The following is a 23,253-nucleotide window of genomic DNA, read 5'->3' as shown; positions in this document are numbered from 1 at the left end:
TGACATTGGGTCCAAGAATGCACGCGGGTTTCAAAACAAAAAGGCTTTTCCGCAGCTAAGGTCACTGCGTCGGTTTAGCAACTGCAGTTTTGGCTCCGCCCCGCCCCGCGCTCGGCCCCGCCCCGCCCCGCCCCGCGCTCGGCCCCGCCCCGCCCCGCCCCGCGCTCGGCCCCGCCCCCACCCGGCCCCGCCCCGCGCTCGGCCCCGCCCCCGGCCCCGCCCCGCGCTCTGGCCCCGCCCCGGGCCCGCCCCCGTCGTCCCCCGGCTCCGCAGTCTCGGGCCCGAAGGAGGGGCTGCACGGCGGTGCCTGGAGGCAGGGGCTAAAGGAGGAACCTCTGCTGGGGGTTGTCGGGAGAGCTCTATCCAGCAGCAGGCCTCGCAATCTCTGATCCCCCCACTGGGCGGGGCAAACCTGGAAGTGGCGGCGCTCGGTTTTGCATAGCAATGCCCAGCTTTGCATAACCACCGAAGGCTTGCATTTAAGGGCGCCGCCGCCGCCGCAGACCTAGTAAGCCTGCACGGACCCGCTCTTTACAATGGCCTCCCAGATGGATGCTGTGCTCCTGATCGTCCTGGGCTTGCTTCTCGCCGGCCCTGCGGACCCTTCACGCGTCCGCCAGAGAAGGGTGAGTGTGCCCCCCACTCCCGCCCGCCCTCGCTCCTTTCGGGGCTGTTTCCAGCTCGCCGGTCCGGTTGGGGTGGGATTATGGGGGTGGCTACTCTGCTTTCTAGAATTCCTTCTCCTCTGCAGAGCCTCCCAAAGTCACTAACTGTGGGACTCCGAGTGGGTCCTTTTCTCTCCTGAGTCTCGGTTAACCCATCTGTATAGTGAACGTGGGCTATTAGGCCTTGTTCTGCTCCACTTTTAGGGAAGGTTCATCTCCCTTAGGTCTCTACTCTCTTGCTCTCTTTCGGAATATCGAACATCCGAGTGAAATTTGGCAGGACTGCAAGGCCTAAGGAACTGCTCTCAGGCCCAGAGACTCAGCCTTGTTTACCTGCCCCCGCCTTCCACCTCCCATAAAAAGGCCTGGCACTCATCCCTTCCCCTTCTGTCTGCTCTGTGGCTCAGCTTGTCGTGACAAGCGTGGGTTTGAGAGGCAGGTAGGCCCAGACCTGTTCTTCTGGTGACAGAGATCCAGCCCTGTGACCCACTGCTTCTAATTACAGGCCACAGAAGAGTCTTCACTTTTCCCTCACCCTATGCTCCAGACCCTTGGGAAGGGGAAGTTCTGTCTTTCTGAGACCTGGAGAAGCCTAGTTGCATTTGTTTCTTTGCTGCATAGCTGTGGGCAAGACACAGATGGTCTCCTCATCTGTAAAATGGACATGATGATACCAACCTGCCTTTCTCAGATGGGTGTGGGTGAAGGGAAATGCTTTCATGGTTGGAAAGGGGCTAAAGTAACAGGTAAAGTGATACAAGCCGCTAGACTCGGCCTCACCCTGCCCCCGGGGGCCAAGGGGTCTATTTTATTTTTCCTATTGAATGAAAGCATAAGGACCTCTTGGCCTAGAGGCCAAGACAAGAAGGACTCCCAGTGTGTCCCTGAGTATAGGTTGAGAATGTTTCTCTTGGCTCCAGGGCTGACCGCTATGAGGTGGAGTCGAGCTAGACCTCGGACTTGCCCTGCATCCCCAGTCTCTCCTATGTGTTGACCATGGATGCCATCCCAGACTAGAGGGCTTTAGATCAGCACTTTTGGAGAGGCCCTGAGACATCATAGAGTTCACCCACCTTGCTCAGGCCGGTAGAGAATAGGTGCCACCTGTGATGTACAGCAAAAGGCACTTTCAGTTTTCTCTGTGCTCATGTGATTCAGAGTCTGGTGCCTGAGACCAGGAGCCAGATAAGGGCAGCGGGGTGATGGTAACCACTTAAGCATCTGGAAACTTGTTTTATTTCCTCTTCTTGTGTTAACCACTCTTGTGTTGCTGGGCTATGACTGGCATCAGACAGCGGGGAGAATGTCTAATCCCGTGCAGGCATATGGTAGGTGCTTAATAGACTCTCTGACACTGTATAATGACTGTCATTTATTGTGCACACACTCTGTGCTATGTGTTGAGCTGTGTGCTTTTTTTTTTTCTAATAAACTTTTTTGGGGGAATAATTTTAGATTTACAGACAAGTTGCAGAGATAACACAGAGTTCTCTCATAAACTCCCCACCCAGTTTCCCTGATGTTAACAGCTCATATTACCATTGTGCATTTGCCCAAACTGAGAAACTAGCATTGGTTCATCAGCATTATCTAAAACTCTAGACTTTATTGGATTTCACAAGTTTTCCCATGAATGTCCTCTTTGTGTTCCAGGATCCAGTCCAAGGTAGCACAGTGCATCTGTCATCAGGCCACCCCAGTCTCCTCTGGTCTGTGACAGGTTCTCAGTCTTGTGTTTTCATTGTTTGCCAGGCTTGAGGTGTGGCCACTGTACTTTCTGTGCATACTTCTCATTTTCCCAGCAGCCCTGTGAGAAGATATAATTATGTCCATCTAATAGATGAGGAAACAACCTCAAGAGGGTAACTTTGTCCAGGGCCTCAGCTCGTGTGAGTGGCTGAGGTATGATTGGAACCCGGGTCTGTGATATGATATATACCTGTATTTTTGCCTCCAGAGCTGTGCATTTTCCCTCTGCCCTCTGTTGCCTCTTCCCACGTGTTGGCCTATCCTGGGGATGGCAAATACAGTAGTCTCTCCTTTATCTGTGGTTTTGCCTTCTGTGGTCTGTAAGCCCAGTGAGTCGCAGGCTGGAAGCAGATGATGCCCCTTCTGACTTCATCAGATGTTTAATAGTAGCCCTGATGCTATATCACAATGCCTGCATCACCCACCTCTCCTCCTCTCATCACACAGGCACTTTCTCGTCTCACATCATCACAAGAAGAAGGGTGAGTGCGGTACAGTAAGATATTTTGAGAGGGAGAGAGACCACACTTACATAACTTTTGTTACGGTGTGGTGTTAATGATCGTTCTGTTTTCTATTAGTTATGGTTGTTAATCTCTTACTGTGCCAAATTTATAAATTAAACTTCATCATAGGTATATATAAAAAAAGCATGCATAGAAGAAAATCCATAGAATATATAGGGTTCAGTACTATGTGTGGTTTCAGGCATCCACTGGGGGTCTGGGAACGTATCATGCACAGGTCAGAGGAGCTCCTGTGCCAGGTCTGGCCCTTAGTGGGCATTGCTAATCCTCTGTGCCTCCTCTTCCAGACGAGGCTGGACCCAGCTGCAGAAATCTTTGCCAGAGCGGCTTCTAGTCAGGCACGGGGGAAACTCTGTTGTTCTGCCTCCCTCAGGGGCTGAAGGAAAAGGGAGCTTAGAAGAAGGAAGGGAATTCTTCATCTCCAACAGGACGCTCGGGACACCTGCCCCAGCCTGGAATCAGCCCTCGATGTGAAGAAGGGTGCCTCAGAATCTGTGAAAACAGCCCCAGAAAATGGCTAGTCCTCCTACCTGCCTTCCAGCCCAACTCTTAAGTCCAGGCATTCTTTCATTTGACAACGGCCTCCTAACTGGTCTCCCCCTTCCAGACTTGTTCTTCTCCAGTCCATTCTCAACCATGAACCAGAGCGTGGCACTCTTGCAGTGGGGTTCTGTTGCACTTACAGTAAATCCAGGGTCCCAGTTATGACCTACGAGGTCGTACATTAAATGACCTTGCCTCCCCTCCAGCCTCATCTGGGTCAGTCATCTGCTACATGTAGCCCAATAGCCTTCTTATAGTGCCCAGGCCAGCGAAACTTCCTACCACAGGGCCTTTGCCCATGTAGTCTCTGCCTGGATAGAACAATCTTTCTCTACTTACATGGCCGACTTCTCATCCTGCAGGGGTCCAGCTTAAGTATCATTCCCTTACTACCCTGTTTAAGTAAGTCCTTTGTTCCTCTCAACATTACCTCTGTTCATTTCTTTTCCGGCGCTCTGAAATCACGGTGGGTAACATTTATTGGCTTTAGACTCTAAGCTCCTCAAGGCAGGGCAAGAACATCTCTAATTGTTTACCACTATGAACACAAACTTAGACCAGGGCCCGTGCTCATTGCTCCATAAATATTTGTGGGATGAATACTGAAGGAAACATTTATCGGCTCCTACCCTGCGTAAGGGGCTGTGGGGCACGCAGGCATGAATCAGACCCTGTCCTGTTCTTCTTACTCATGTCATGACATTTCATTCCAAGGGACAGAAACTCATTCCAAGAAGCTCAACTAAAGGGAAGTTTACTCCAGGTATACAAGGAATCTCTTGGAACTAATGGCAGGAATGGAGGCTGGGCCATATAAATGGCTTTCATTCAGTGAGCCAGCTCATGCTTTGGGCCTGGCATTGTTAAGAGCTTACATGCACGCTCTCATCTTCACATCCCTAAGAGGAAAGTATAAAGCCTCCACTTAAAAGATGTGGAAATTGGAGTGCCAAAGGGGAAACTGGCCTATAGAATCATGTGATGCTGTGGCTGAGCCAGGCCTGTTGACTCAAGCTCTGATTTACCCTATATCTCACTCCAGAGTCCTGCCTTTCACTGCTAACCCCTTATTGCCTATTTGGACAGGGGTGGGGTTGGGGAGGGGACACTTCTGTTTTCTCTTCCAGAGACCAGCAGAGCCCTTAGTTCTTGTCTCTTCCCAAACTTTGGCTTGGTCGTGAGTCACAGGTCTAGGTGTTCTGACCTTATCCCAAGTGTTATGACCCAATGACGGCAGAAAGCCTTCTAAGTGATTTGTGCCTCAACCTCCATTTCCCAGAGGCAAAGAGAATCTGCCGGCCTCGCTTGGGTTAGAAGTTTCCTTTCAGCCCAGTTGGCTGTGTTGACGATGGGGTCAGTTGGAGGTGTGGGGCTGGCAGGTATTCCTTCTAAGATGGGATGCACATAGTGGGAATGCCTAAAGTGTCTCTTAGGTGGCCTTCAGGGGGCTGGGAAAGGTGCGGGTGGGTGGGCAGAGTCTGCACAGTGTAGGAAGTGTTAAAGATCATAGATGAGTAGGCAGGTTCTGTGGGAGTGGGGAGTCAGCGGTCTTGTGTAGCCAGACAAGATGGTGGAATCTAGAGACCTCTAGGGGATATTGAGGAAGAAGAGGAAGTGGCTCAGCAAAGGGGAGGATGGTGATTCAGATGGGACAGAGTATGGGCAATGGGATAGGAGGCAGGAAGCACTGGTTAGGATTGGGGAAGCTTGTTCACTAGGGTTCATCGACAAGCGCCCCACTGGGTGTCTCTCTCCGTGTGTCCTATTCCCTCCCCGAGCTGATTGCATACTCCTTGAGGGTAGGGGTTTCCCACTGTGTTAGTTTCCAATTATTCCTGGCCCTGGATTGGGCATGGGGTGTGACATGAATAAGATCTGGGCATGAGGCTGCAAAGGTGAACCCTCCAGGAACTTCCCTCTTAGGAGATGCCAGGGCTGGCTGGAGAGGGGTGGAGGGGTGGGGGGCTAAGAGTGGAAGTCAGAGAAGGCACCTACCAAGGGTGGATGTGGTTGTTCACCGGTTTTGAAGCTCAAGATCTGACATCTTGTGCTTTCTAGTTAACAGCACACTTTGGGGAGATTCTATTTTTTGAGTTTTCTGGTGTAGTACTACCTTGGAGATGGGTACCAAGGTGTTATCCTGGGCTTACGGATACAGAGGTGCAGATAAAAGCTCAGGGAGGGGAAGTGCCTCGCCCACTGTCACACCATCCATAGCCTGTTCTGTTGATGCTTCTGCCCTGTGAGCGTTCCTTTTGTCAACATTTCTTTTCTTTTCTGCCTGATTTTCTTCAGCCACCCAAGTCCGGGAGCTTTTTCTGGAACAACTGCGATAGGGGGAAGGACCCTGTGTTCTTCAGGAGCCTGTCTCTGCTACCTGACCCTGTTATCTTTCCTGGGAACATGACTGTCAGCTTCGAGGTCCGGACCAATGTCCTCCTCACCGATCCTCAGAAGGTGAGCCTGGAAGTGGGCAGGGTTGCGGAGGTGCTGGAGGGAAGTGGCATGGGCCAGCTGGCGGGGCCCCTTAGGGATGTATGCTCAGGTGACCGTGAGTAATTCTACAATCCTGGAATCACAGAGCAGCAAAGGATGCGTGAATTCTACTCCAGTTGGGCAATTTTGTTTTGGTGCTGTTGTGAATTATAAAACAGGGATGTCACTTAGTAATATGTAGTCACTTTAGAAATTACAAATTCTCAAAAAGCGGGGGAGATACATCCCCTGCAATCTCAACTACCCAGTGATAAGGGGTAGGCACTTTAAACATTTGGTAGGCTAGGATTTGGAACTGTCCCCCATACAATCACATATAACATGCATATTAATTTTGAGTGGATATGTATGAAAATAAGAAGCAGTGTACCTTGTAAACGTGTCCTGCAATGTGCCTCCTCATGAGGTAGTCACTGCTATTTACATAATCATCAGAATATTTTCTACATTTGTAAGTTATATGTACATTTGTGTTGTAAATATATGTACATTTACAATAGTGGATTTTTATGGCATGTGCTATTAAACTTGCTTTTTTGGGGGTGCATGGGTGGCTTAGTTGGTTGGGCATCTGCCTTTGGCTCGGGTTGTGATCCTGGGTCCTGGGATCGGGCCCTGCGTTGGGCTCTCCACTCAGTGGGCAGTCTGCTTCTCCTTCTGCCCCTCCCCACTGCTCTTGCTCACTCTCTCTCAAATAAATAAAATCTTAAAAAAAATAAACTTGCTTTTTTTTTTTTTTTTTTTTTTTTTTTTTTAGCATCATACTGTAGGTTCTATACCTCTTTCTATGGCATTTGGCATCAGTTTACCTAACTCTTCTTAATGGCAGAAATATTCGGATGTAGATCTGTCCTAGTGTACTTAACAAATCTATTGTCAGACATTTAATTTGTTTCTAGGGCAGTTTTTGGTTTGTTTGTTTGGCTTCGTTTATTTTTTGGCTGTTATAAACACCTTTGCCAACATTATCCTTGTCATGTATCTTTTTGTACTTTTCTGATTATCTAGACAGAGACTTTATTTTTTTTAATTTATTATTTAATTACTTATTTATTTATTTTTAGGCACAGATTTTTTTAGGTCTTTAGGTACATATTGCCAAAGTGCCTCCACATATTTGAACCCCATATATACCCTCTCCCAACAGATTGCCAGCAACAGATTTGCCTTTTTTCACAGATTTGATTCTGAGCATTTTCTAATAATGTTTTCCACTATTTTATGTCATCCCTAGTGAGGTTCAATGTCTTTTCATTAATTTGGTTGCCTTTTTTTTTTTAAGGGTTTTATTTTTTCATGAGAGACACACAGAGAGAGGCAGAGACACAGGCAGGGAAAGAAGCAGGCTCCTTGTGGGGACCCTGTTGTGGGTTTCCATCCTGAGATTCTGGGATCAGGCCCTGAAATGAAGGCAGATGCTTAGCCACTGAGCCACCCAGTCATCCCAATTTTGTTGCCTTTTGTATTTACTTTGGGATTAGCCAGTTTGATCATGTCTGTTGCCTCTTATGGGGGTGGCTGTTTACATGCTTTTCTACAGAACAATAAAGGCTTTTCATATATCTATTGTAACACCATACATTGTAGTCCCTCTCACTACTTTCAACTGCTTCCTTTATAACATTTTTTAAAAGATTTTATTTATTTATCTATGGGAGACACACACAGAGAGAGACAGAAACATAGGCAGAGGGAGAAGCAGGCTTCCTGCAGGGAGCCTGATGCAGGACTTGATCCCAGGACCCCAGGATCACGACATGAGCCGAAGGCAGATGCTCAACCACTGAGCCACCCAGATGCCCCACAACATATTCTTATATGCCCTTCAGCTTGCCCAGGTGTAGATCTGTTCTGACACCAGTTTTGTTCTGATTCTTTAAAAGGCTTCTGATGTGGAATGTGTCCTGGTAACTACTCTTCCCCCTGGCTGAATCACAGCCTCTACCTTCTAGGTTGCTTGTGGACATTACTGGGTTGATAACATGCAGTGTGCTTTTTTACATAACCTGGCACATAAGACCTGCTCGCTACATGTTAACTCTTGTTAATAGTTCAGTTAATGTCAGTCTGTTCCTGTGGCCCCTCTGACTTGGACAGAAGCCCGGGATGTGTGGACAGCTCTTGGGCCCTGCCTTCCTCTGTACATCCCTCCCAAGTCTTCTCCAGGCTAGATCATTACATTTCCTTTAGCTATACTTCAAGCGATAATCTACCAGGGTCACACAAATGTCATTTCCGTGCTCTTTCTGCTGAGTCTGGAGTGTTGGGCTCTTTGGCAGGTGCCATCATGCTTGTTCTGCTGTCACTGTTGTGCAGAATGCTGGCATTTCTGTGATGCTTCGCATTTGATGGAAAAAATTGGTGCTCTTTCTGCCCCTAGCCTGCTTTTCTTGGCTTCTTCGAAGGCCCACCCCTTTCCTGATACTTTATGACCTGTCGTACATAAGTTTGGGCCATTGCACTTTATAAAAACTGTGCTTGGATTGCCTCTACTCCTTCCCTTGCTCTTAACATTTCTCTTGTATATTTTCAGTTTAGTTCTTTTCACTTTTCAGGTAATATGCATATTAGCTATCAAATGAAAGCCCCTGAACACTTGTGTAGGAGAAAAGATGATGAGCCTCGTTTTATAGATCAGGGGTGCTGAGGCTCATAGAAGGGGTACAGCTTGCCTAGGTCGCATAGTTACTAGCACATTCAAGGCTGGGTGTCCTTATGTTGTGTAACCTGTCCTTGAACTTTTTCAGGCACGGAGGTGGACTTAGTGCTTGGTATGTCTGTAGGAGAGTGCTCCAGAACTTTCCCTTGCTCAGCAGAGATCCCCTAGAGACAGCTCCTTATGAGCCTGGAGGCCTCAATGTCTTCCATCTCTTGTTCCTGAGGCCCAGAGAGGAGAGTGAGGCATCCAGGCCCACACAGCTTGCAAGCAGGAGAGCCAACTCATCCTCTCTTCCGCTGACCATGCTGAAGTGGAATTTTTTTAATCCAGAGTCTCATCTCAGACCTGGATGAATTTAACCCCTGCTGCAATGTTTAGAAGCTGGATGCCCCAGATTCCATGAGCCATGGGCAAGACTGGGGCCACCCAGGAGCTCCCCTTTCCTCTTTTGACTTGCTTTATAGGATTCAGCTTAATTTATAACTCCCTCTTGTGGGCCCTCTCTCGAATTCCAGTCTCTGAGACCCTTGTTTTCTCATCCTCAGGAATCATAAATCGCTTCTGTATTTGGCATATACACTAATTTTGGGCTTTTAGATGTGGCTTTCAGGCCTGATAGTTTGACCTATTTTCCCCCCGAGAATCATGTACCTCAGTTTATAACTGCCTCCTTCCGTTGCATCAGGTGGCTCCCCGACAGCTGCTCCCCATGTATCTTTATTTAGAGCTTTTGTGTGCCTATCTGTGTGGGAGAGGCCAAGATAAATAATTTCTTTTCAACCCATAAGAAATTTTCACTCTTAGGATGTCAGGACTGGTAGGCCTCTTTGAGATCATGAGATCCAAATATTCCATTGTCAGGATGGAGGGGTGGAGACCTGAGGACTTGCTCACGGGCCCTGGCAGGTGCAGGGATCCAGCCCTGATTATTGGTCAGAGCTTCTGTCTGTCTGGTTGTCGAGACAGGTCCCATGACAGAAGTTTATTTAAATCAAGCTACCTAATTTGCAAGGAAGTCTTAGACTAGAGAGATTGATGGTATCTTATTATTCAGCCTTGCTTGCTTTCCTGAGCCATAGGAGGAGGCAGATTGATAACAGGGGCTGGGAACTGAGCCATGCAATCCCCAAGTGGAAGGCATGGCACTGCCTCAAAAGTACCTATTGCCTTACATTTCATGCACTCCTACTGAGTACCTCCGGTGCTGTCTTTGGCCTGGGTAGGCAAGGCATGGCTCCTTCTGGTGGATACAGCCCCATAGGCTTCTAGCCTGATGGGAGGACCCCAGCCAGGACTTGGCCCTCACTGGTCCCCCCATCTGGGCATTTCTGTTCAGGGCATAACTTACTTAACCATTTTCATTGGGATACTGGAGAAACAAGGGTTACTGGCTGAGGGAGAAGGTAGGATAGGTAGTCCTGCAGGAGTTAATGTTTGGATTTCAGGCACTGTGCTAAGCATTTTACAGGCATTGTCTCACTCGATGGGATCTTATGAGGTTGGCACTCTAAAATATCCTGCTTTTGGAGACAAGGGAATGGAAACTGAGCAAAGTAGCTCGACGCAATGGCACAATATTAGGAAGTGGCAGGGATAGCTTTCCAGTCCAGGCCTTCTGGCTCTCCCAGGCAAAGGGGCTGGAGCAGGCTTGGCAGGAGAGCACAGAGGCAGACTGGCAGGGGACCATGTGTGAGTGGGGGTGCGGGATACTGCGTGTGTCAGCAGAGCACCATGAGGTCAGCGAAGAAAGCAATTTGAATCTGTCTGCTCAGGATCCAGAGTACACTGATGCTTCCCTTCCTCTCGAGCCTGGATCCTGACATCTAGGGCTGTTGGAAGACTGAGTCCACAAGCTGGGGAGCCAGCCCAAGCCCAGCAGACTCTAGGGGAATAAGTGCCCATCCAAGATTTGTCTTTTAAAGACAAAAGTCCTAAATCAAGTGAGCCTGGAGGCTGGGAAACATGACATTGCTAGAATTTCAGAACTGAAAGGGACCCTAAAATTGTGGTTTCCTGCCATAATACCCACAGAAATCAGATGTTCGAGTGAGCTAACCTCCCCCTTCCCTTTCCTTACTGTTTTCCCTTAATACATTTGGCAGGGGGCAGGGGGTTGCTGGTGGGGCACGAACATGGTCAAGAGAGAGAGCTCACTTAGTGAATGCCTGGCACACAGCAGGCACATCTGGGACTGTCTGCTTTGAAGTCCTGGCCTCTTCCGGCTCAGCTGCAACCTCTAGAACAGGAGTAGAATCATGTCAGCATGGAGGTGTGAAGCACATCATCGATCTTCTCATCCAGCTTCTTCTGAGTGTGGGGTCCTTCGGTGGCTTCCCCAACTCAGTCTGGAGAGCCTGCCACTTCTTGGGGGGTATTTCTTTTATATCCTAGCTATGATTGTGACGAAGATCTTCCTTTATATCAATCCCAAAGTGAGCTCCCTATAAATTCCTACTGTTTTAAATTCTTTTACAGCTCTACAGAGAAAATTTACCCAAGGATAGAAAAGAGGTTTCTACTCCAATCGGCTGGCAATTGTTGCCTGAGGTTCTACACAGGAAAGGGCTCTTGAAGCCAAGATGGGGCTGAGAAGGAAAGTCTAGCAAGTGGTGCCAGTTAGCAGTTACATGACAAGTGCATTTCAGCTCCAGTGTTAGCTTCAATCTATGGTAGTGATTACCTAAAGAATTTTAAGACTATGGTTCAGTGTGTGTGTGGGGGGAATATCACAACGATCATTAATTATCTGCCACAGGCACCGGGAAGGATAATACTGGGACATGTGCCACATGGTCACTTCTGGATCAAGAATATCTCCAAGACCCCATCGATCAAAAATTCCGTGATCAAAATAAAATGCTGATCTTTTAAAAATGTAGAGGAGTTGGTATGTTTGCCTTGGAGCTTATACTGTTTCAAACTCTTTCTCCCTAGGTGGAAATAATTGTGGAGAAGGAATTGGCTGGCTTCTGGGTCAAAGTCCCATGTGTGGATGAACTTGGTAGCTGCACCTATGAAGACCTCTGCCAAGTACTTGACACTTTTATTCCCCCTGGACATCGCTGCCCGGAGCCTCTGCACACCTATGGGCTTCCCTGCCACTGTCCCATCAAGGCAGTAAGTACATAGGAAAGGAGAGCATTCTTTCTGTGGCTGGAGTAAACACATGGGACTTGGAAGGAAGGGTTCTTGCATTCTCCTCTCACAGATCTGGATGTCTGTGGGTGATCTATCCTGAATTGCTTATATTTTGGGGGCTTTGGTTTATCCATCTGTGGGTTGGGAGACTTAAACCGCAGTATGACCTCCAGTGCCGGTTAGCTCTAACATTCCATGTTCTGTAGTGCTATGGCTATCCCCAGTGTCATGTGGCTCTCAGGGGAGTGGCAGAAAGGGCAGTTCATGGCTGCCCTTTTGGGAGAGTTCCATGAGAGTCCCCTCAGTAGGCTTCCACTGACTCTGTGATCCACCGGTTTTCCTGCAGGGCATCTACTCGCTGCCTCGGACTGATTTAATCCTGCCCAACATGGAGCTGCCCCCCTGGCTCAGTTTTGGGCACTACCGCATCCAGGTCATCCTCAGCAGCGGTGGGGAGCGTCTGGGCTGTGTCAAGATCTCTGCCTCTCTGATGGGCAAATAATGTGGCACCAGCAATAGCAGAAAGAAGGGGCCTGAGAAAGGTATCCCTCTTCTTCTGTCTTGTATTTGCAGAAGTCAAATCCTGACTCTCTGTACCCCTTTAAGCCCTTTCTGCAATGATGCCACTTCCCTCACTGAGAATCATTTTGTGCCACCTGCATGGCATGGGCGGGCAGCCCTGACCTAGGGGTGCGGCTTGGCAGCTCTGATAGCCCACAGCAGCTGCCAGGCCGGCCATTTCATTTCCCTCCTTGACTCTATGACTTTCTCTCTAAGAGCTTAATTCATTTTCTAAATAATCAAGGAATGGGACCAATGTATTTTGTGATCTTGAGTTCAGACCAACCCAGTTGTAGTTTTCAGAAGTTACCTTTGTGATTTTCTTTAAAAAAATTTTTTTGGGTCACTGACTTAAAAGCAGAATGGAAGTATTAATAACACTTTTTTGCTTTACTTTTATCCCCCTTATGATGAAGGGGCTGAAGTAGTTCACCTCAGTCTATTCCTCCATTAACTTCTGTGATTAATTCAGTATTCTTTTCTAGTTTTGCCCAGCAAACAGTGGGGCATAGTGTATCCGGGGGAGGCAGGGCATGTGGTGGAGCTTCACTGGGAGAGGTATTTAAGAATGCCCTATGTGTTTAAGAAAGTTTACAGACTCAGGTGCCTGCAGGGCCAAACACGAGACCTAAATGAGTGAGGATGACGACAAGGAGCATACTGTTTCCAGGCATGTCTTCCTACCCACCCCCGCCTTTTATAGCAGCAGATATGCATTGTTACAAGGCAGCTGATGTCCAGGCTTGAGCTTGGGAATATTGTCAGGGATGATGAGGCCTGGGCTGAGTTAGAAAGGGTGCATTCAGCCCATAAGGGCAGCTGCGGTAGAGCTGTGGCCAGTTGGTGCCACATGAGAATGCCATAGGCCCAGTATTGCCAAATAGTCTCAAATTTTTTTTCCCTTGGAGAAGCCAGAAGTCCAGACTTTTATATGAAATCTTATAGTTTTAAAATATTGGCAACAGATGATTTTTTTAAAACACTGTGCAGGCCAAAAGGGCAAAACCAATGTGTCAGTGGGGGAAATCTGCCCCACTGTGGCCAATTTGCATCCTCTGATGTAAGACCATGCATTCCTTGTCCTTTCAGTCTTGAGACGACTCCTCCAGGGTTGTTTGTCCCTCTGCAGAGCCGGATCCATAGGGTCTGACCCACAGAGAGGCTCTTGCAGGGCTAGGGACGGGGGAGGCAGCCTCTCAGAGCTGTCGGTGGCAGGGATCATGAGGCTGCCTGCCCCAGCCTTGCAGCATTGTCAGGCTGAATGGGGCAAACGCGGAAGAGTTGGAACCCACCAGCAGCTGCTCTGTGGAGCAAAGATCCAATGAAGAGAGGTGGACTCACCTCAGGTTCCTGGGTTCGCCCATCGTCCCGTCCTCCATGACAACCTACTGACCCCTGGATTACCCCCAGCTCCTGGGATCATTTGAAGCTTGGAATGGCAATAAACCTTTTTAACTTGCTGAGAATTCCTCCTTTGTCTTGACTGCACATTTGTCCATCGTCGAGTTTTTAGGAGCTTGTTTGGGGTGGGCTGTTCCTGCTGGTAGAGTTTGCTCTGGAGGCACAGACAAGCTGAAGTGATTCCAGGGACTGTCTCTTCTGTTTTTGCCTTGTGAGCTGCTTGTTCTCCCTGCTTCAATCTGTCTCGTCACCATCCAAGATCCTTGGCTTGTTTTTATTTTTTTGCTTTCCTATTGCTCTGTGACTACTCCAGCCTATTCCCCTTTTGGTTTTTTAGGCCTTGTTCTCACAGTTGTTCTCAGTTCATATCCTAGAATGGAATCTCATTAGCTCGGTTAATCTTTCCATGTCGTGCCAAGCTCTTGGTTCAAATGCTTCCCTGGGTCTCAGTGGGGAGGGTGTGAAAAATCTCAAATCACAGGCAAAATAGACTTTTTTAAGCAATGGTACTGAGCCAACTGGAAAAAGTTGAAAATAGATTCATACTTCACACCAAATGCAGAATAAACTCCAAATAGATCCAGGGTCTAAATATCAATGAAACCATACAACTACTAAAAGAAAACATAGATGCAAAATCCACAAGAAATAAAAGATTGGTACATTTGACTACATTAAAAAAAAAAAAGTCGCTTTTTACGAAATACCATGAAGTCGAAAGACTGTAAGAGGGATGCCTGGGTGGCTCAGTGGTTGAGCGTCTTCCTTCAACTCAGGATGTGATCCCGGAGTCCTGGGATCAAGTCCTGCCTCGGGTTCCCCTCAGGGAATCTGCTTCACCCTTTGCCTATGTCTCTGCTTCTCTCTGTGTCTCTCATGAATAAATGAAATCTTTGATTAAAAAAAAAAAACAAACCAAAAAAAAAAAAGAAAATAAAAAAAAAAAAAAAAAACAAACCAAGAAGACTCGAAGAAAACAGTTTCAGCACATATCATAGACCAAGTGTTAATATTTCTACTATATAAAGAATGAAACATCCAAGGGACTAAAAACCTGATAGAAAAATTGAGAAGAGACATGAATAGACAATTCTCCTCTCACACATACACACTAAGTTGTAAAAATAGGCCTTAAACATGAAACCTGCAGACTTACCTATGATTAGAGAAATGTCTGTCAAAACAATAGAACATCACCTCTCAGACTGGTGCACAATGGAGATAGAACCACACTGCTAGTCTAGGCTGTAGGGAACAGGCATGCCTACACAGCTGGTGGGGATGCAAAGTGGTACAATCCTTGACAGGAATTTGTTAGTACCTAACCAGACTTCAAAAGTGCTTATTCTTTGATCCTACATTCCACCGCTGGGAATCTCCTCTGAAGATACACCTCCCACCATACAAAAATACACCTGCATGTGACTTCATGGCAGCATTGTGATTGCAAATACTAAAAATGTAAACGTCTCTAAGAAAGTGACTGAATAAGCCACAATATGTTAACACTGAATCCTATTTGGCCATAAAAAAGAATGAGGGAGATCTTTGAATCGATATTGAGTGATTTCCAGGATATGCTGTTCAGTGCAAAGGCAAAGTGCAATGTGCTACTTTTCATGTTAGAAGGAAGATGGGGGTAATAAATAAATATACATTCATGTGCTCATTTGTAAAGATGAGCCAGCATTAATGAGATTAGTTGTTTGCAGAGTGTAGGTAGGGATATTTTTTTTATAAATTTATTTTTTATTGGTGTTCAATTTGCCAACATATAGAATAACACCCAGTGCTCATCCTATCAAGCGCCCACCTCAGTGCTAGTCACCCAGTCACTTCCACCCCCCGCCCACCTCCCCTTCTACCACCCCTAGTTTGTTTCCCAGAGTTAGGAGTCTCTCATGTTCCGTCTCCCTTTCTGATATTTCCTGCTCATTTTTTCTCCTTTCCCCTTTATTCACTTTCACTACTTTTTATATTCCCCAAATGAATGAGACCATATAATGTTTGTCCTTCTCCGATTGACTTCTTTCACTCAGCATAATACCCTCCAGTTCCATCCATGTCGAAGCAAATGGTGGGTATTTGTCATTTCTAATGGCTGAGTAATATTCCATTGTATACATAAACCACATCTCCTTTATGTTAGGTAGGGATATTGTGGAAAGAAGGGAAAATCATAACAGGGTATAAAGGATGAAGGAAGCAGGAGACTTCTGAGTGTATCTTTTCGTGTAATTGGCACTCTTAGAACTATAATAATGGTCCTCATACCTAAAACATGATTAAAATCAGTCAGGTGATGAGGAGAAACAACATGTAATACAAATGATAACAAACGAATTATATTTCAAATGAAGAATGCAACTGCATTGAAGGAGGTAAGAAAGATAACTGAAGTTACAGTATTTCGATGGGATACAATAAAGCTAAAGTAAAAGGATCTGCACACAAATATTGGATTCTACTCAATTTGTTTTTCACAGGAGTAGGGGTTAGCAATTGAGAATATGTGTATTAGGATTGAAAAAATAAATATATTGTGGATAATGAGAGCATGGGGGCATACTGTAAGGACACAGGAACCAACTTGAAGGAGCTCTCAATGGCCAAATCTTGGACATTTTGAGCAATACTATAAATAATGACAGTAATGTGTTCTAATCCATTGAATAAAAAAAAAATCCATTGGTCCATACACAACAGAATCCCAGTTAAATGTAGAAGGAATCTTGGAAAGGGAAAAAAAATCACCATTAGGCAAATATCATTGTAATAATTGCTGCAGACAGGAGAGACCTATGGATGCTAAAATTGTTAGGTCAAAGTATAATGAAAAACAGGATTTTTTTTCTTTTTCTTTTTTAATTTTTATTTATTTATGATAGTCACAGAGAGAGAGAGAGAGAGAGAGAGAGGCAGAGACATAGGCAGAGGGAGAAGCAGGCTCCATGCACCGGGAGCCCGACGTGGGATTCAATCCCGGGTCTCCAGGATCGTGCCCTGGGCCAAAGGCAGGCGGCAAACCGCTGCGCCACCCAGGGATCCCGAAAGCAAGCAGGAGTACGACGAGTCCGGCCCCTCCATCGTCCACCGCAAATGCTTCTAGGCGGACTGTTACTTTAGTTGCGTTACACCCTTTCTTGACAAAACCTAACTTGCGCAGAAACCGAGATGAGATTGGCATGGCTTTATTTGTTTTTTTTTTTTTTTTTAATTTTGTTTTTGGATTTTTAATTTTTTTAATTTTTTTGTTTTTTTGTTTTTTTGTTTTTTTTTTTTGGTTTGTTTTTTTTGGCGCTTGACTCAGGATTTAAAAACTGGAACGGTGAAGGTGACAGCAGTGGGTTGGAGCGAGCATCCCCAAAGTTCTACAATGTGGCCGAGGACTTTGATTGTACATTGTTCTTTTTTTTTTTTTTTAATAGTCATTCCAAATATCGTGAGATGCATTGTTACAGGAAGTCCTTTGCCTTCCCAAAAGCCACCCCGTTTCTCCCTGCAGAGAAGGGCCTGTCCTCGCCCGAGTCCACACAGGGGAGGGAAAGAGAATTGCTTTTGTGTAAATTATGTAGTCCAAATTTTTTTTAATCTTCGCCTTAATACTTGTTCTTTTTGTTTTATTTTAAATGGTCTGCCATCACGGCCCTTGTTTTTTGTCCCCCCAATTGAAGATTTATGAAGGCTTTTGGTCTCCCTGGGAGTGGGGCTGAGGCATGGAGGCATCCAGGGCTTACCTGTACACTGACTTGAGACCAGTTCAATAAAGTGCACACCTTAAAGAAAAAAAAAAAAAAAAAAAAAAAAAAAAAATTTTGTAGGATTTTGTAGGGCGCCTGAATGGGTTCAGTTAAGTGACTGACTCTTGATTTCGACTCAGGTCATGATCTCAGGGTTGTGAGATGGAGCCCAGTGTTGGGCTCCATGCTGGACGTGGAGCCTGCTTAGGATTCTCTTTCTCCCTCTCCCTCTGCCCCTTCCCTCCCCACTTGTGCCAGCACTCTCTCTCTCTGTCTAAAGAACAAAACAAGATTTTGCAAGGTTTCAAGGTATTCCCCTTACAAGATACCAACTGCAAAGGGAAAGTAGTCACTTTTTAGTGAGGAAAACTGGCAGGCACCACCTTAACCATGTATATCATTGAGTTAACATCACTAGTAATAAGACATTGACATCGTGTATCTCCCAATATGATGCATCGATAAAACACAATGAGACCTCTGTGGCATTGTCAAAAATGGATTAACCTCCAAGATGAGGAAAGATTAGAAAAACCCAAATTGAAAGACATTGCAAAATAAATGGCCAGTATTCTTCAAAATTATGGGGCCATGAACAAGACTGGCCATGGCCAAGACTGAAAGGTGCCTGGGTGGCTCAATCCGTTGGGCATCTGTCTTCAGCTGGGGTTGTGATCCCAGGGTCCTGAGATTGAGTCCCATGTGGGGCTCCCTGCTCAGCGGGTAGACGGCTTCTCTTTCTGCCCTTCTCCTTCCCCCTGCCTGTGCTTTCTCTGGATCACTCTCTAAATAAATAAATTAAGTAAGTAAGAAAGTAAGTAAATAAAATAAATTAAAATAAATAGGAAAGACTAAGGAACATTCACAGATTAGAGAGAATAAAGATACTGTGAGCTCTTGAACTGGATGCTGGATTAGAAAAAGGCCCAAAAACAGGATTTCACCAGTTAATTACTTTGGCTTTGATTGTTGTATTAGGATAAGATGTTAACATTAGTGAAAGCTAGATGAAAGGTATATTGGAAACTCTGTATTATTTTTGCCACCTTAAAGATTTTTCAAAAATAAAGTTTAAAAAATATGTTGCTGACGTCTCCATTTTGAGGGACAAAAAGAGTTTGAGCTATCTCTCATGTAACTTCAGTGCAGGGAGGGAGACAAACATGCAAATAAACACCACAATTGTGATGTGTTACAAAGTAGAAGTTACTGGGGACTGCAGAGTCTGGGTCAGTGCATGACGTCAGAGAAGGTTTTCTTGAGGAGGCGATGGCTGACATCTGAGAAATGAGGACTTAAGTAGGGGAAGAGAGGAATAGTGTATGTGGAAGCTCTGAAGCAAAGAGGAACATGGTGCTTTCAGGGAACTGGACAAGGACTGTTAAAACTGGAAGGAAAGGTGCTGCTGGTGCACGAAGCAGCTGGAGAGGTCGGGAGGGATCAGATCACCCAGGGCCTTTCGACTGGGTCCCAGTTTTTACCAAAGCAGCACAGACATCAGAGAATTTATCCTAGAGGATCAGTTCGGGTCCTATTAGTGATCTTCAGAGTGCTGCTGATTGTAATCAGATAGTGTGCGTGTTCGGTCACACGGTGCTGGATGTTCCTTGTCTGGGAACTTACCTCCCTGACCTGTAAGTCCAGCTTCTGAAATTGGAGTCCTCCTGATGAACTTCCCTTTCAAGAGTCGTATCGCCTCAATTTCACTTTCAAGTGGTATTTGCCATACCAGACAGTTCTGGCCCGTCACCCATTTTTGATCTTTGAACTCAGGTACTCGTTTGAGAGGCTCCTGTGTAGGTTTGAGTCAGCCTGGACATTGTTTGCCAATAGCAAATCTTGTCTATCCTTAGGAATTTGCCTTTCAGTTTCATTGCCAGGGGCACTGTGACTTTTTTTTTTTTTTTTTTTTTTTAATTTATGATAGTCACAGAGAGAGAGAGAGAGAGGCAGAGACACAGGCAGAGGGAGAAGCAGGCTCCATGCACCGGGAGCCCGACATGGGATTCCATCCCGGGTCTCCAGGATCATGCCCTGGGCCAAAGGCAGGCGCCAAACCGCTGCGTCACCCAGGGATCCCGGCACTGTGACTTATAAACCATTGCACTGTGTCACTAATGTCCACTTGGGGCCAACTCTGAATGCCTCCATTTCACTTGGGTGACTTCTGCTGCCCACCTGCCCATGCAAGGTTTGTGTTGCTTTAGCAGTGAGTTCTGTAGCAATCCCAGTTCTCTTATCGTTCCTCATTTTGATGGGCTTGCTTGCTGAAGATCCAAATTAAGCCTCTCCCTAAAACGATTCTGCAGATCATTCCACTTTATGCCCCAAATGTGGTCCAGCTCTATCATTTTAAGACTGATCACAGTTGTCCAGCAGAGAACTGCAACAGGAGATATTTCTGAAGGTCCTGAGGTAGGGGAAGGAATCCCTCTCCATCCTCGATATCCCCTAAAATATCTCTATTCCAGCTATCGGGTCCCAGTTTTTGCCAAAGAAGCACGTAGCAGTAGAGAATTCAGCCTACATTGTTGCATCAGGAATGAGCAGTTTGGGTCCTATCAGTGATCTTCAAAGGCCAGGCTGCGATCAGATAGTGTGTGTTGCACCAGTCACATGGTGCCTGACGTTTAATGTCTGGTAGCTTACCTCTCTAATCTGATCTTGCATTGCTTTATTTTGCATGCAAACCTTAGTGCCAGGGTTGGCTATCCACTATCTGTAGATTGTTCAATGCTATGAGAAGCAGACATTCTTGCATTCCTCTTTCCAAAGGTTCTTTTGCAACCCAGGGTCTATTAACTTCATGGATTTTGTGATTGTTCCTGAAATTGCACATAAAATTTAGCAAGCATGCATTTACGTGAATTTTATGAAGGGGGATCTATAGTTTCCCTTAGAATCTCAACAAGGTGTATGACTCCCCCCGCCAAAGTCATAAACCACTGTCTTAACTTGCTCTATATTCTATAGGAAAGCTTCCATATATTCCTCAAAGCCTCACTTTCTCCACGCTTGTAGCTTTCTTATCTAGGGATGGGATGCTCCCCTCTGCCTCCCCTCTCTTTCATAGTTATTTCACATCTCCTCCAAGAGCTAATTAGTTGCTGGACATCTGACTATTGGTAAATGGATGATGATGTGCTGAGGATGAGAACTCTGCTAACTCCAGTTGGGATTCCTGGGATTCCATAGCATCAGTCATGTCATAGAATGGGAGGTTGAAAAGTGACATTACCTGTAAGTATTCATTACACTGTACATTTATGCTTTATGTACTTTCTCATATGGGTTAAAGATAAAATTTTTATTTTTAAAATTGTGTTTCTGTTATAGTGAAACAAATCATTAAATTTCCCCCTCACACACACACACACACAAATTTTCCCCTCACATGCAGTTTCTTTAGTTATAAAATCAACGTTACTGCTAAAAACACAATAACACAGGCAGCAAAAAAAAAAAAAAGCATAAAATTTCATTTCTAACTCAACCAACTTGTGAAAATTCCTATAACATTTTATGTTCTGTATACCCTTCAAAATTACTTGAGTATATGCAAATGACTTCTTTTTAAAAAAGAACCTAATGGAATCATGCTTCACATTTTGTTTTTTAACAACTGTATTGACGCATAGTTAATATTAAATGGTGTATATCTAAAGTACATAATTGCTAAGTTTTAAAATATATATACACGCCTGGGAAGCCACCCTCACAATCAAAATTATGAACACATTCTCCATCAAGCCCAAAATTTCCTCGTGCCCCTTTGTAATGCCTCCCACTTACTCATCCACTCCTTCACCTTTCAACAATATTTCTGCCCCTACAGAACGTGTTGCATTTTCTACTATGGTAAAGCTACCATGAACATTTATGTATAAGTCTTTTGTAGGTATATGTTTCCTTTTCTTCTATGGGAGCTGGAGTTCCTCTACATATTTGCCAACACTAGTGATGTCAATCTTTTAAATGTTAGCTATATGGTGGGATCTCATTATGGCTTTTATTTGGGTTTCTCTAATTACTAATGGTGTTGAACATATTCTCATATGCTTATTCACCATCCATATATCTTCTTTAGTAATGGGTTATTCAAACCTTTGCCTATTTAAAAAAAAAGGATGTTTTCTTATCACTGGGTTTTAAGAGTTCTTCATGTATTCTGGGTATGAGAGTTTCAATAGACATAACTTTGCAAAGATTTTTCTCTCAGACTGTGGCTTTTCCTTCCATCCTCTCAATAGTGTCTTTTGAAGAGTAAGAGTTTTAATTTTGATGAAGCTCACTGCACTGAATTGTTCTTTTATGGATTGTGCTTTTGGTACTGTATCTAAGAAAATCTTTGCTTAACCCAAGGTCACAAAATTTTTTCCCCTATGATTTCTCCTAAAAATTTTATAGTTTCAGGTTTTATACTGAGGCCTAAGATTTATAGGTCTATTTTGAGTTGATTAATATATGCAATGTAAAGTATGGAACCTAGGTCCCTTTTTTAGGCATATTGACATCCAATTTGTGTAGTTCCATTTCTTGAAAAGGCAATCCTTTTCCAACTACTTTGCCTCTGAACCTTTGTCAAAAATCAGTTGCCCACATACGGAGAGAGTTTATTCTGGGTGCTATTCTGGTCTACTCATCTACTTGTCTGTCTTGGCACCAACACCATGCAGTTTTGGTTACTATCGCTTTGTTATAAATCTTGAAATCAGACAGTGTTAGCCCTCCACCTTTGTTCTGCTTTTTCATAGATATTTTGGCTCTTCTAGGTCCTTTACATTTTCATATGAATTTTAGAACCACTTGGTCAACTTATACAAAAAACAAAACAAAAGCCTGCTGAATGTGGTAAAAATTGATATCTTAACCACAAAGAGTCTTCTGAGTCATAAAGAAGGTTTATGTCTCCATTTATTTAGGTATTAATTTCTTTTACCAAAATACGATAGTGCCTGCAGAATAATATTAGTGCCTGCCTTCGGCCCAGGGAATGATCCCAAAGTTCCGGGATCGAGTCCCACTTCGGGCTCCCTGCATGGAGCCTGCTTCTCCCTCTGCCTAAGGCTCTGCCTCTCTCTCTCTCTCTCTGTGTCTCTCATGAATAAGTAAATAAAATCTTAAAAAATATTATAGTCTTCATGAATATTATATATTATAGTCTTTAACAGGTGTTTCATGTCTTTCATCAGATTTATTCCCCCATTATTTCATTTTTTTGATGCAATTATAAGCAGAATTTCTGACTGTTCTCAGCTAGTACAGAAAAATAGAGTTGGATTTTGTATATTGACTTTGTGTCCTCAAGCTTTGTAAACCAATTTGTAGTAGCTTTTTCTTAGATTCTGTTGGATTTTTCTATATTCGTATAATGACATCTTCATAAAGACAGTTCTTTCTTCCTTTCTGATCTGGATGCCATACATTTCTTTTTCTTGACCTATGTCATTGTTTAGATATCCAGCACAATATCAGATAGAAGTGGTGAGAGTAGACGTCTCTGATTTGCTTCTGATCTTTCTTACAGGGAAAGCACTGAGTTTTTTTCCATCCAGCATGACATTAGTTGTAGGTTTTCATTGACACTTTTTACTGGTTGTGAAAGTTTCCTTCTATTCCTAGTTGCTGGGAGTGGGAGTTGTTTTTTTTTTTTTTAAGGCATTTATTCATGAGATACACACACACACACACACAGAGAGAGAGAGAGAGAGAGAGAGAGAGAGAGAGAGGCAGAGACACAGGCAGAAGGAGAAGCAGGCTCCATGCAAGGAGCC

The 23,253-nt window shown here is 44.9% G+C and overlaps 1 protein-coding gene across 1 annotated transcript; it reads left to right on the top strand.

The window, feature by feature from the left end:
• The first annotated feature begins 218 nt into the window (after positions 1-218).
• GM2A (ganglioside GM2 activator) lies at positions 219-13,804 on the top strand. The gene is made up of 4 exons (XM_026008306.2): positions 219-626; positions 5,780-5,941; positions 11,574-11,756; positions 12,124-13,804. The coding sequence occupies exons 1-4, from the start codon at positions 537-539 to the stop codon at positions 12,277-12,279; spliced, it is 591 nt and encodes a 196-aa protein (XP_025864091.1). The 5' UTR covers positions 219-536; the 3' UTR covers positions 12,280-13,804.
• Positions 13,805-23,253: the final 9,449 nt, after the last annotated feature.

Source organism: Vulpes vulpes, chromosome 4 (genome assembly GCF_048418805.1).
Source record: "Vulpes vulpes isolate BD-2025 chromosome 4, VulVul3, whole genome shotgun sequence".
Lineage (NCBI taxonomy): Eukaryota > Metazoa > Chordata > Mammalia > Carnivora > Canidae > Vulpes > Vulpes vulpes.
The sequence above is the reverse complement of the archived record's forward strand: the minus strand, read 5'-3'. Positions and strand labels throughout refer to the sequence as shown.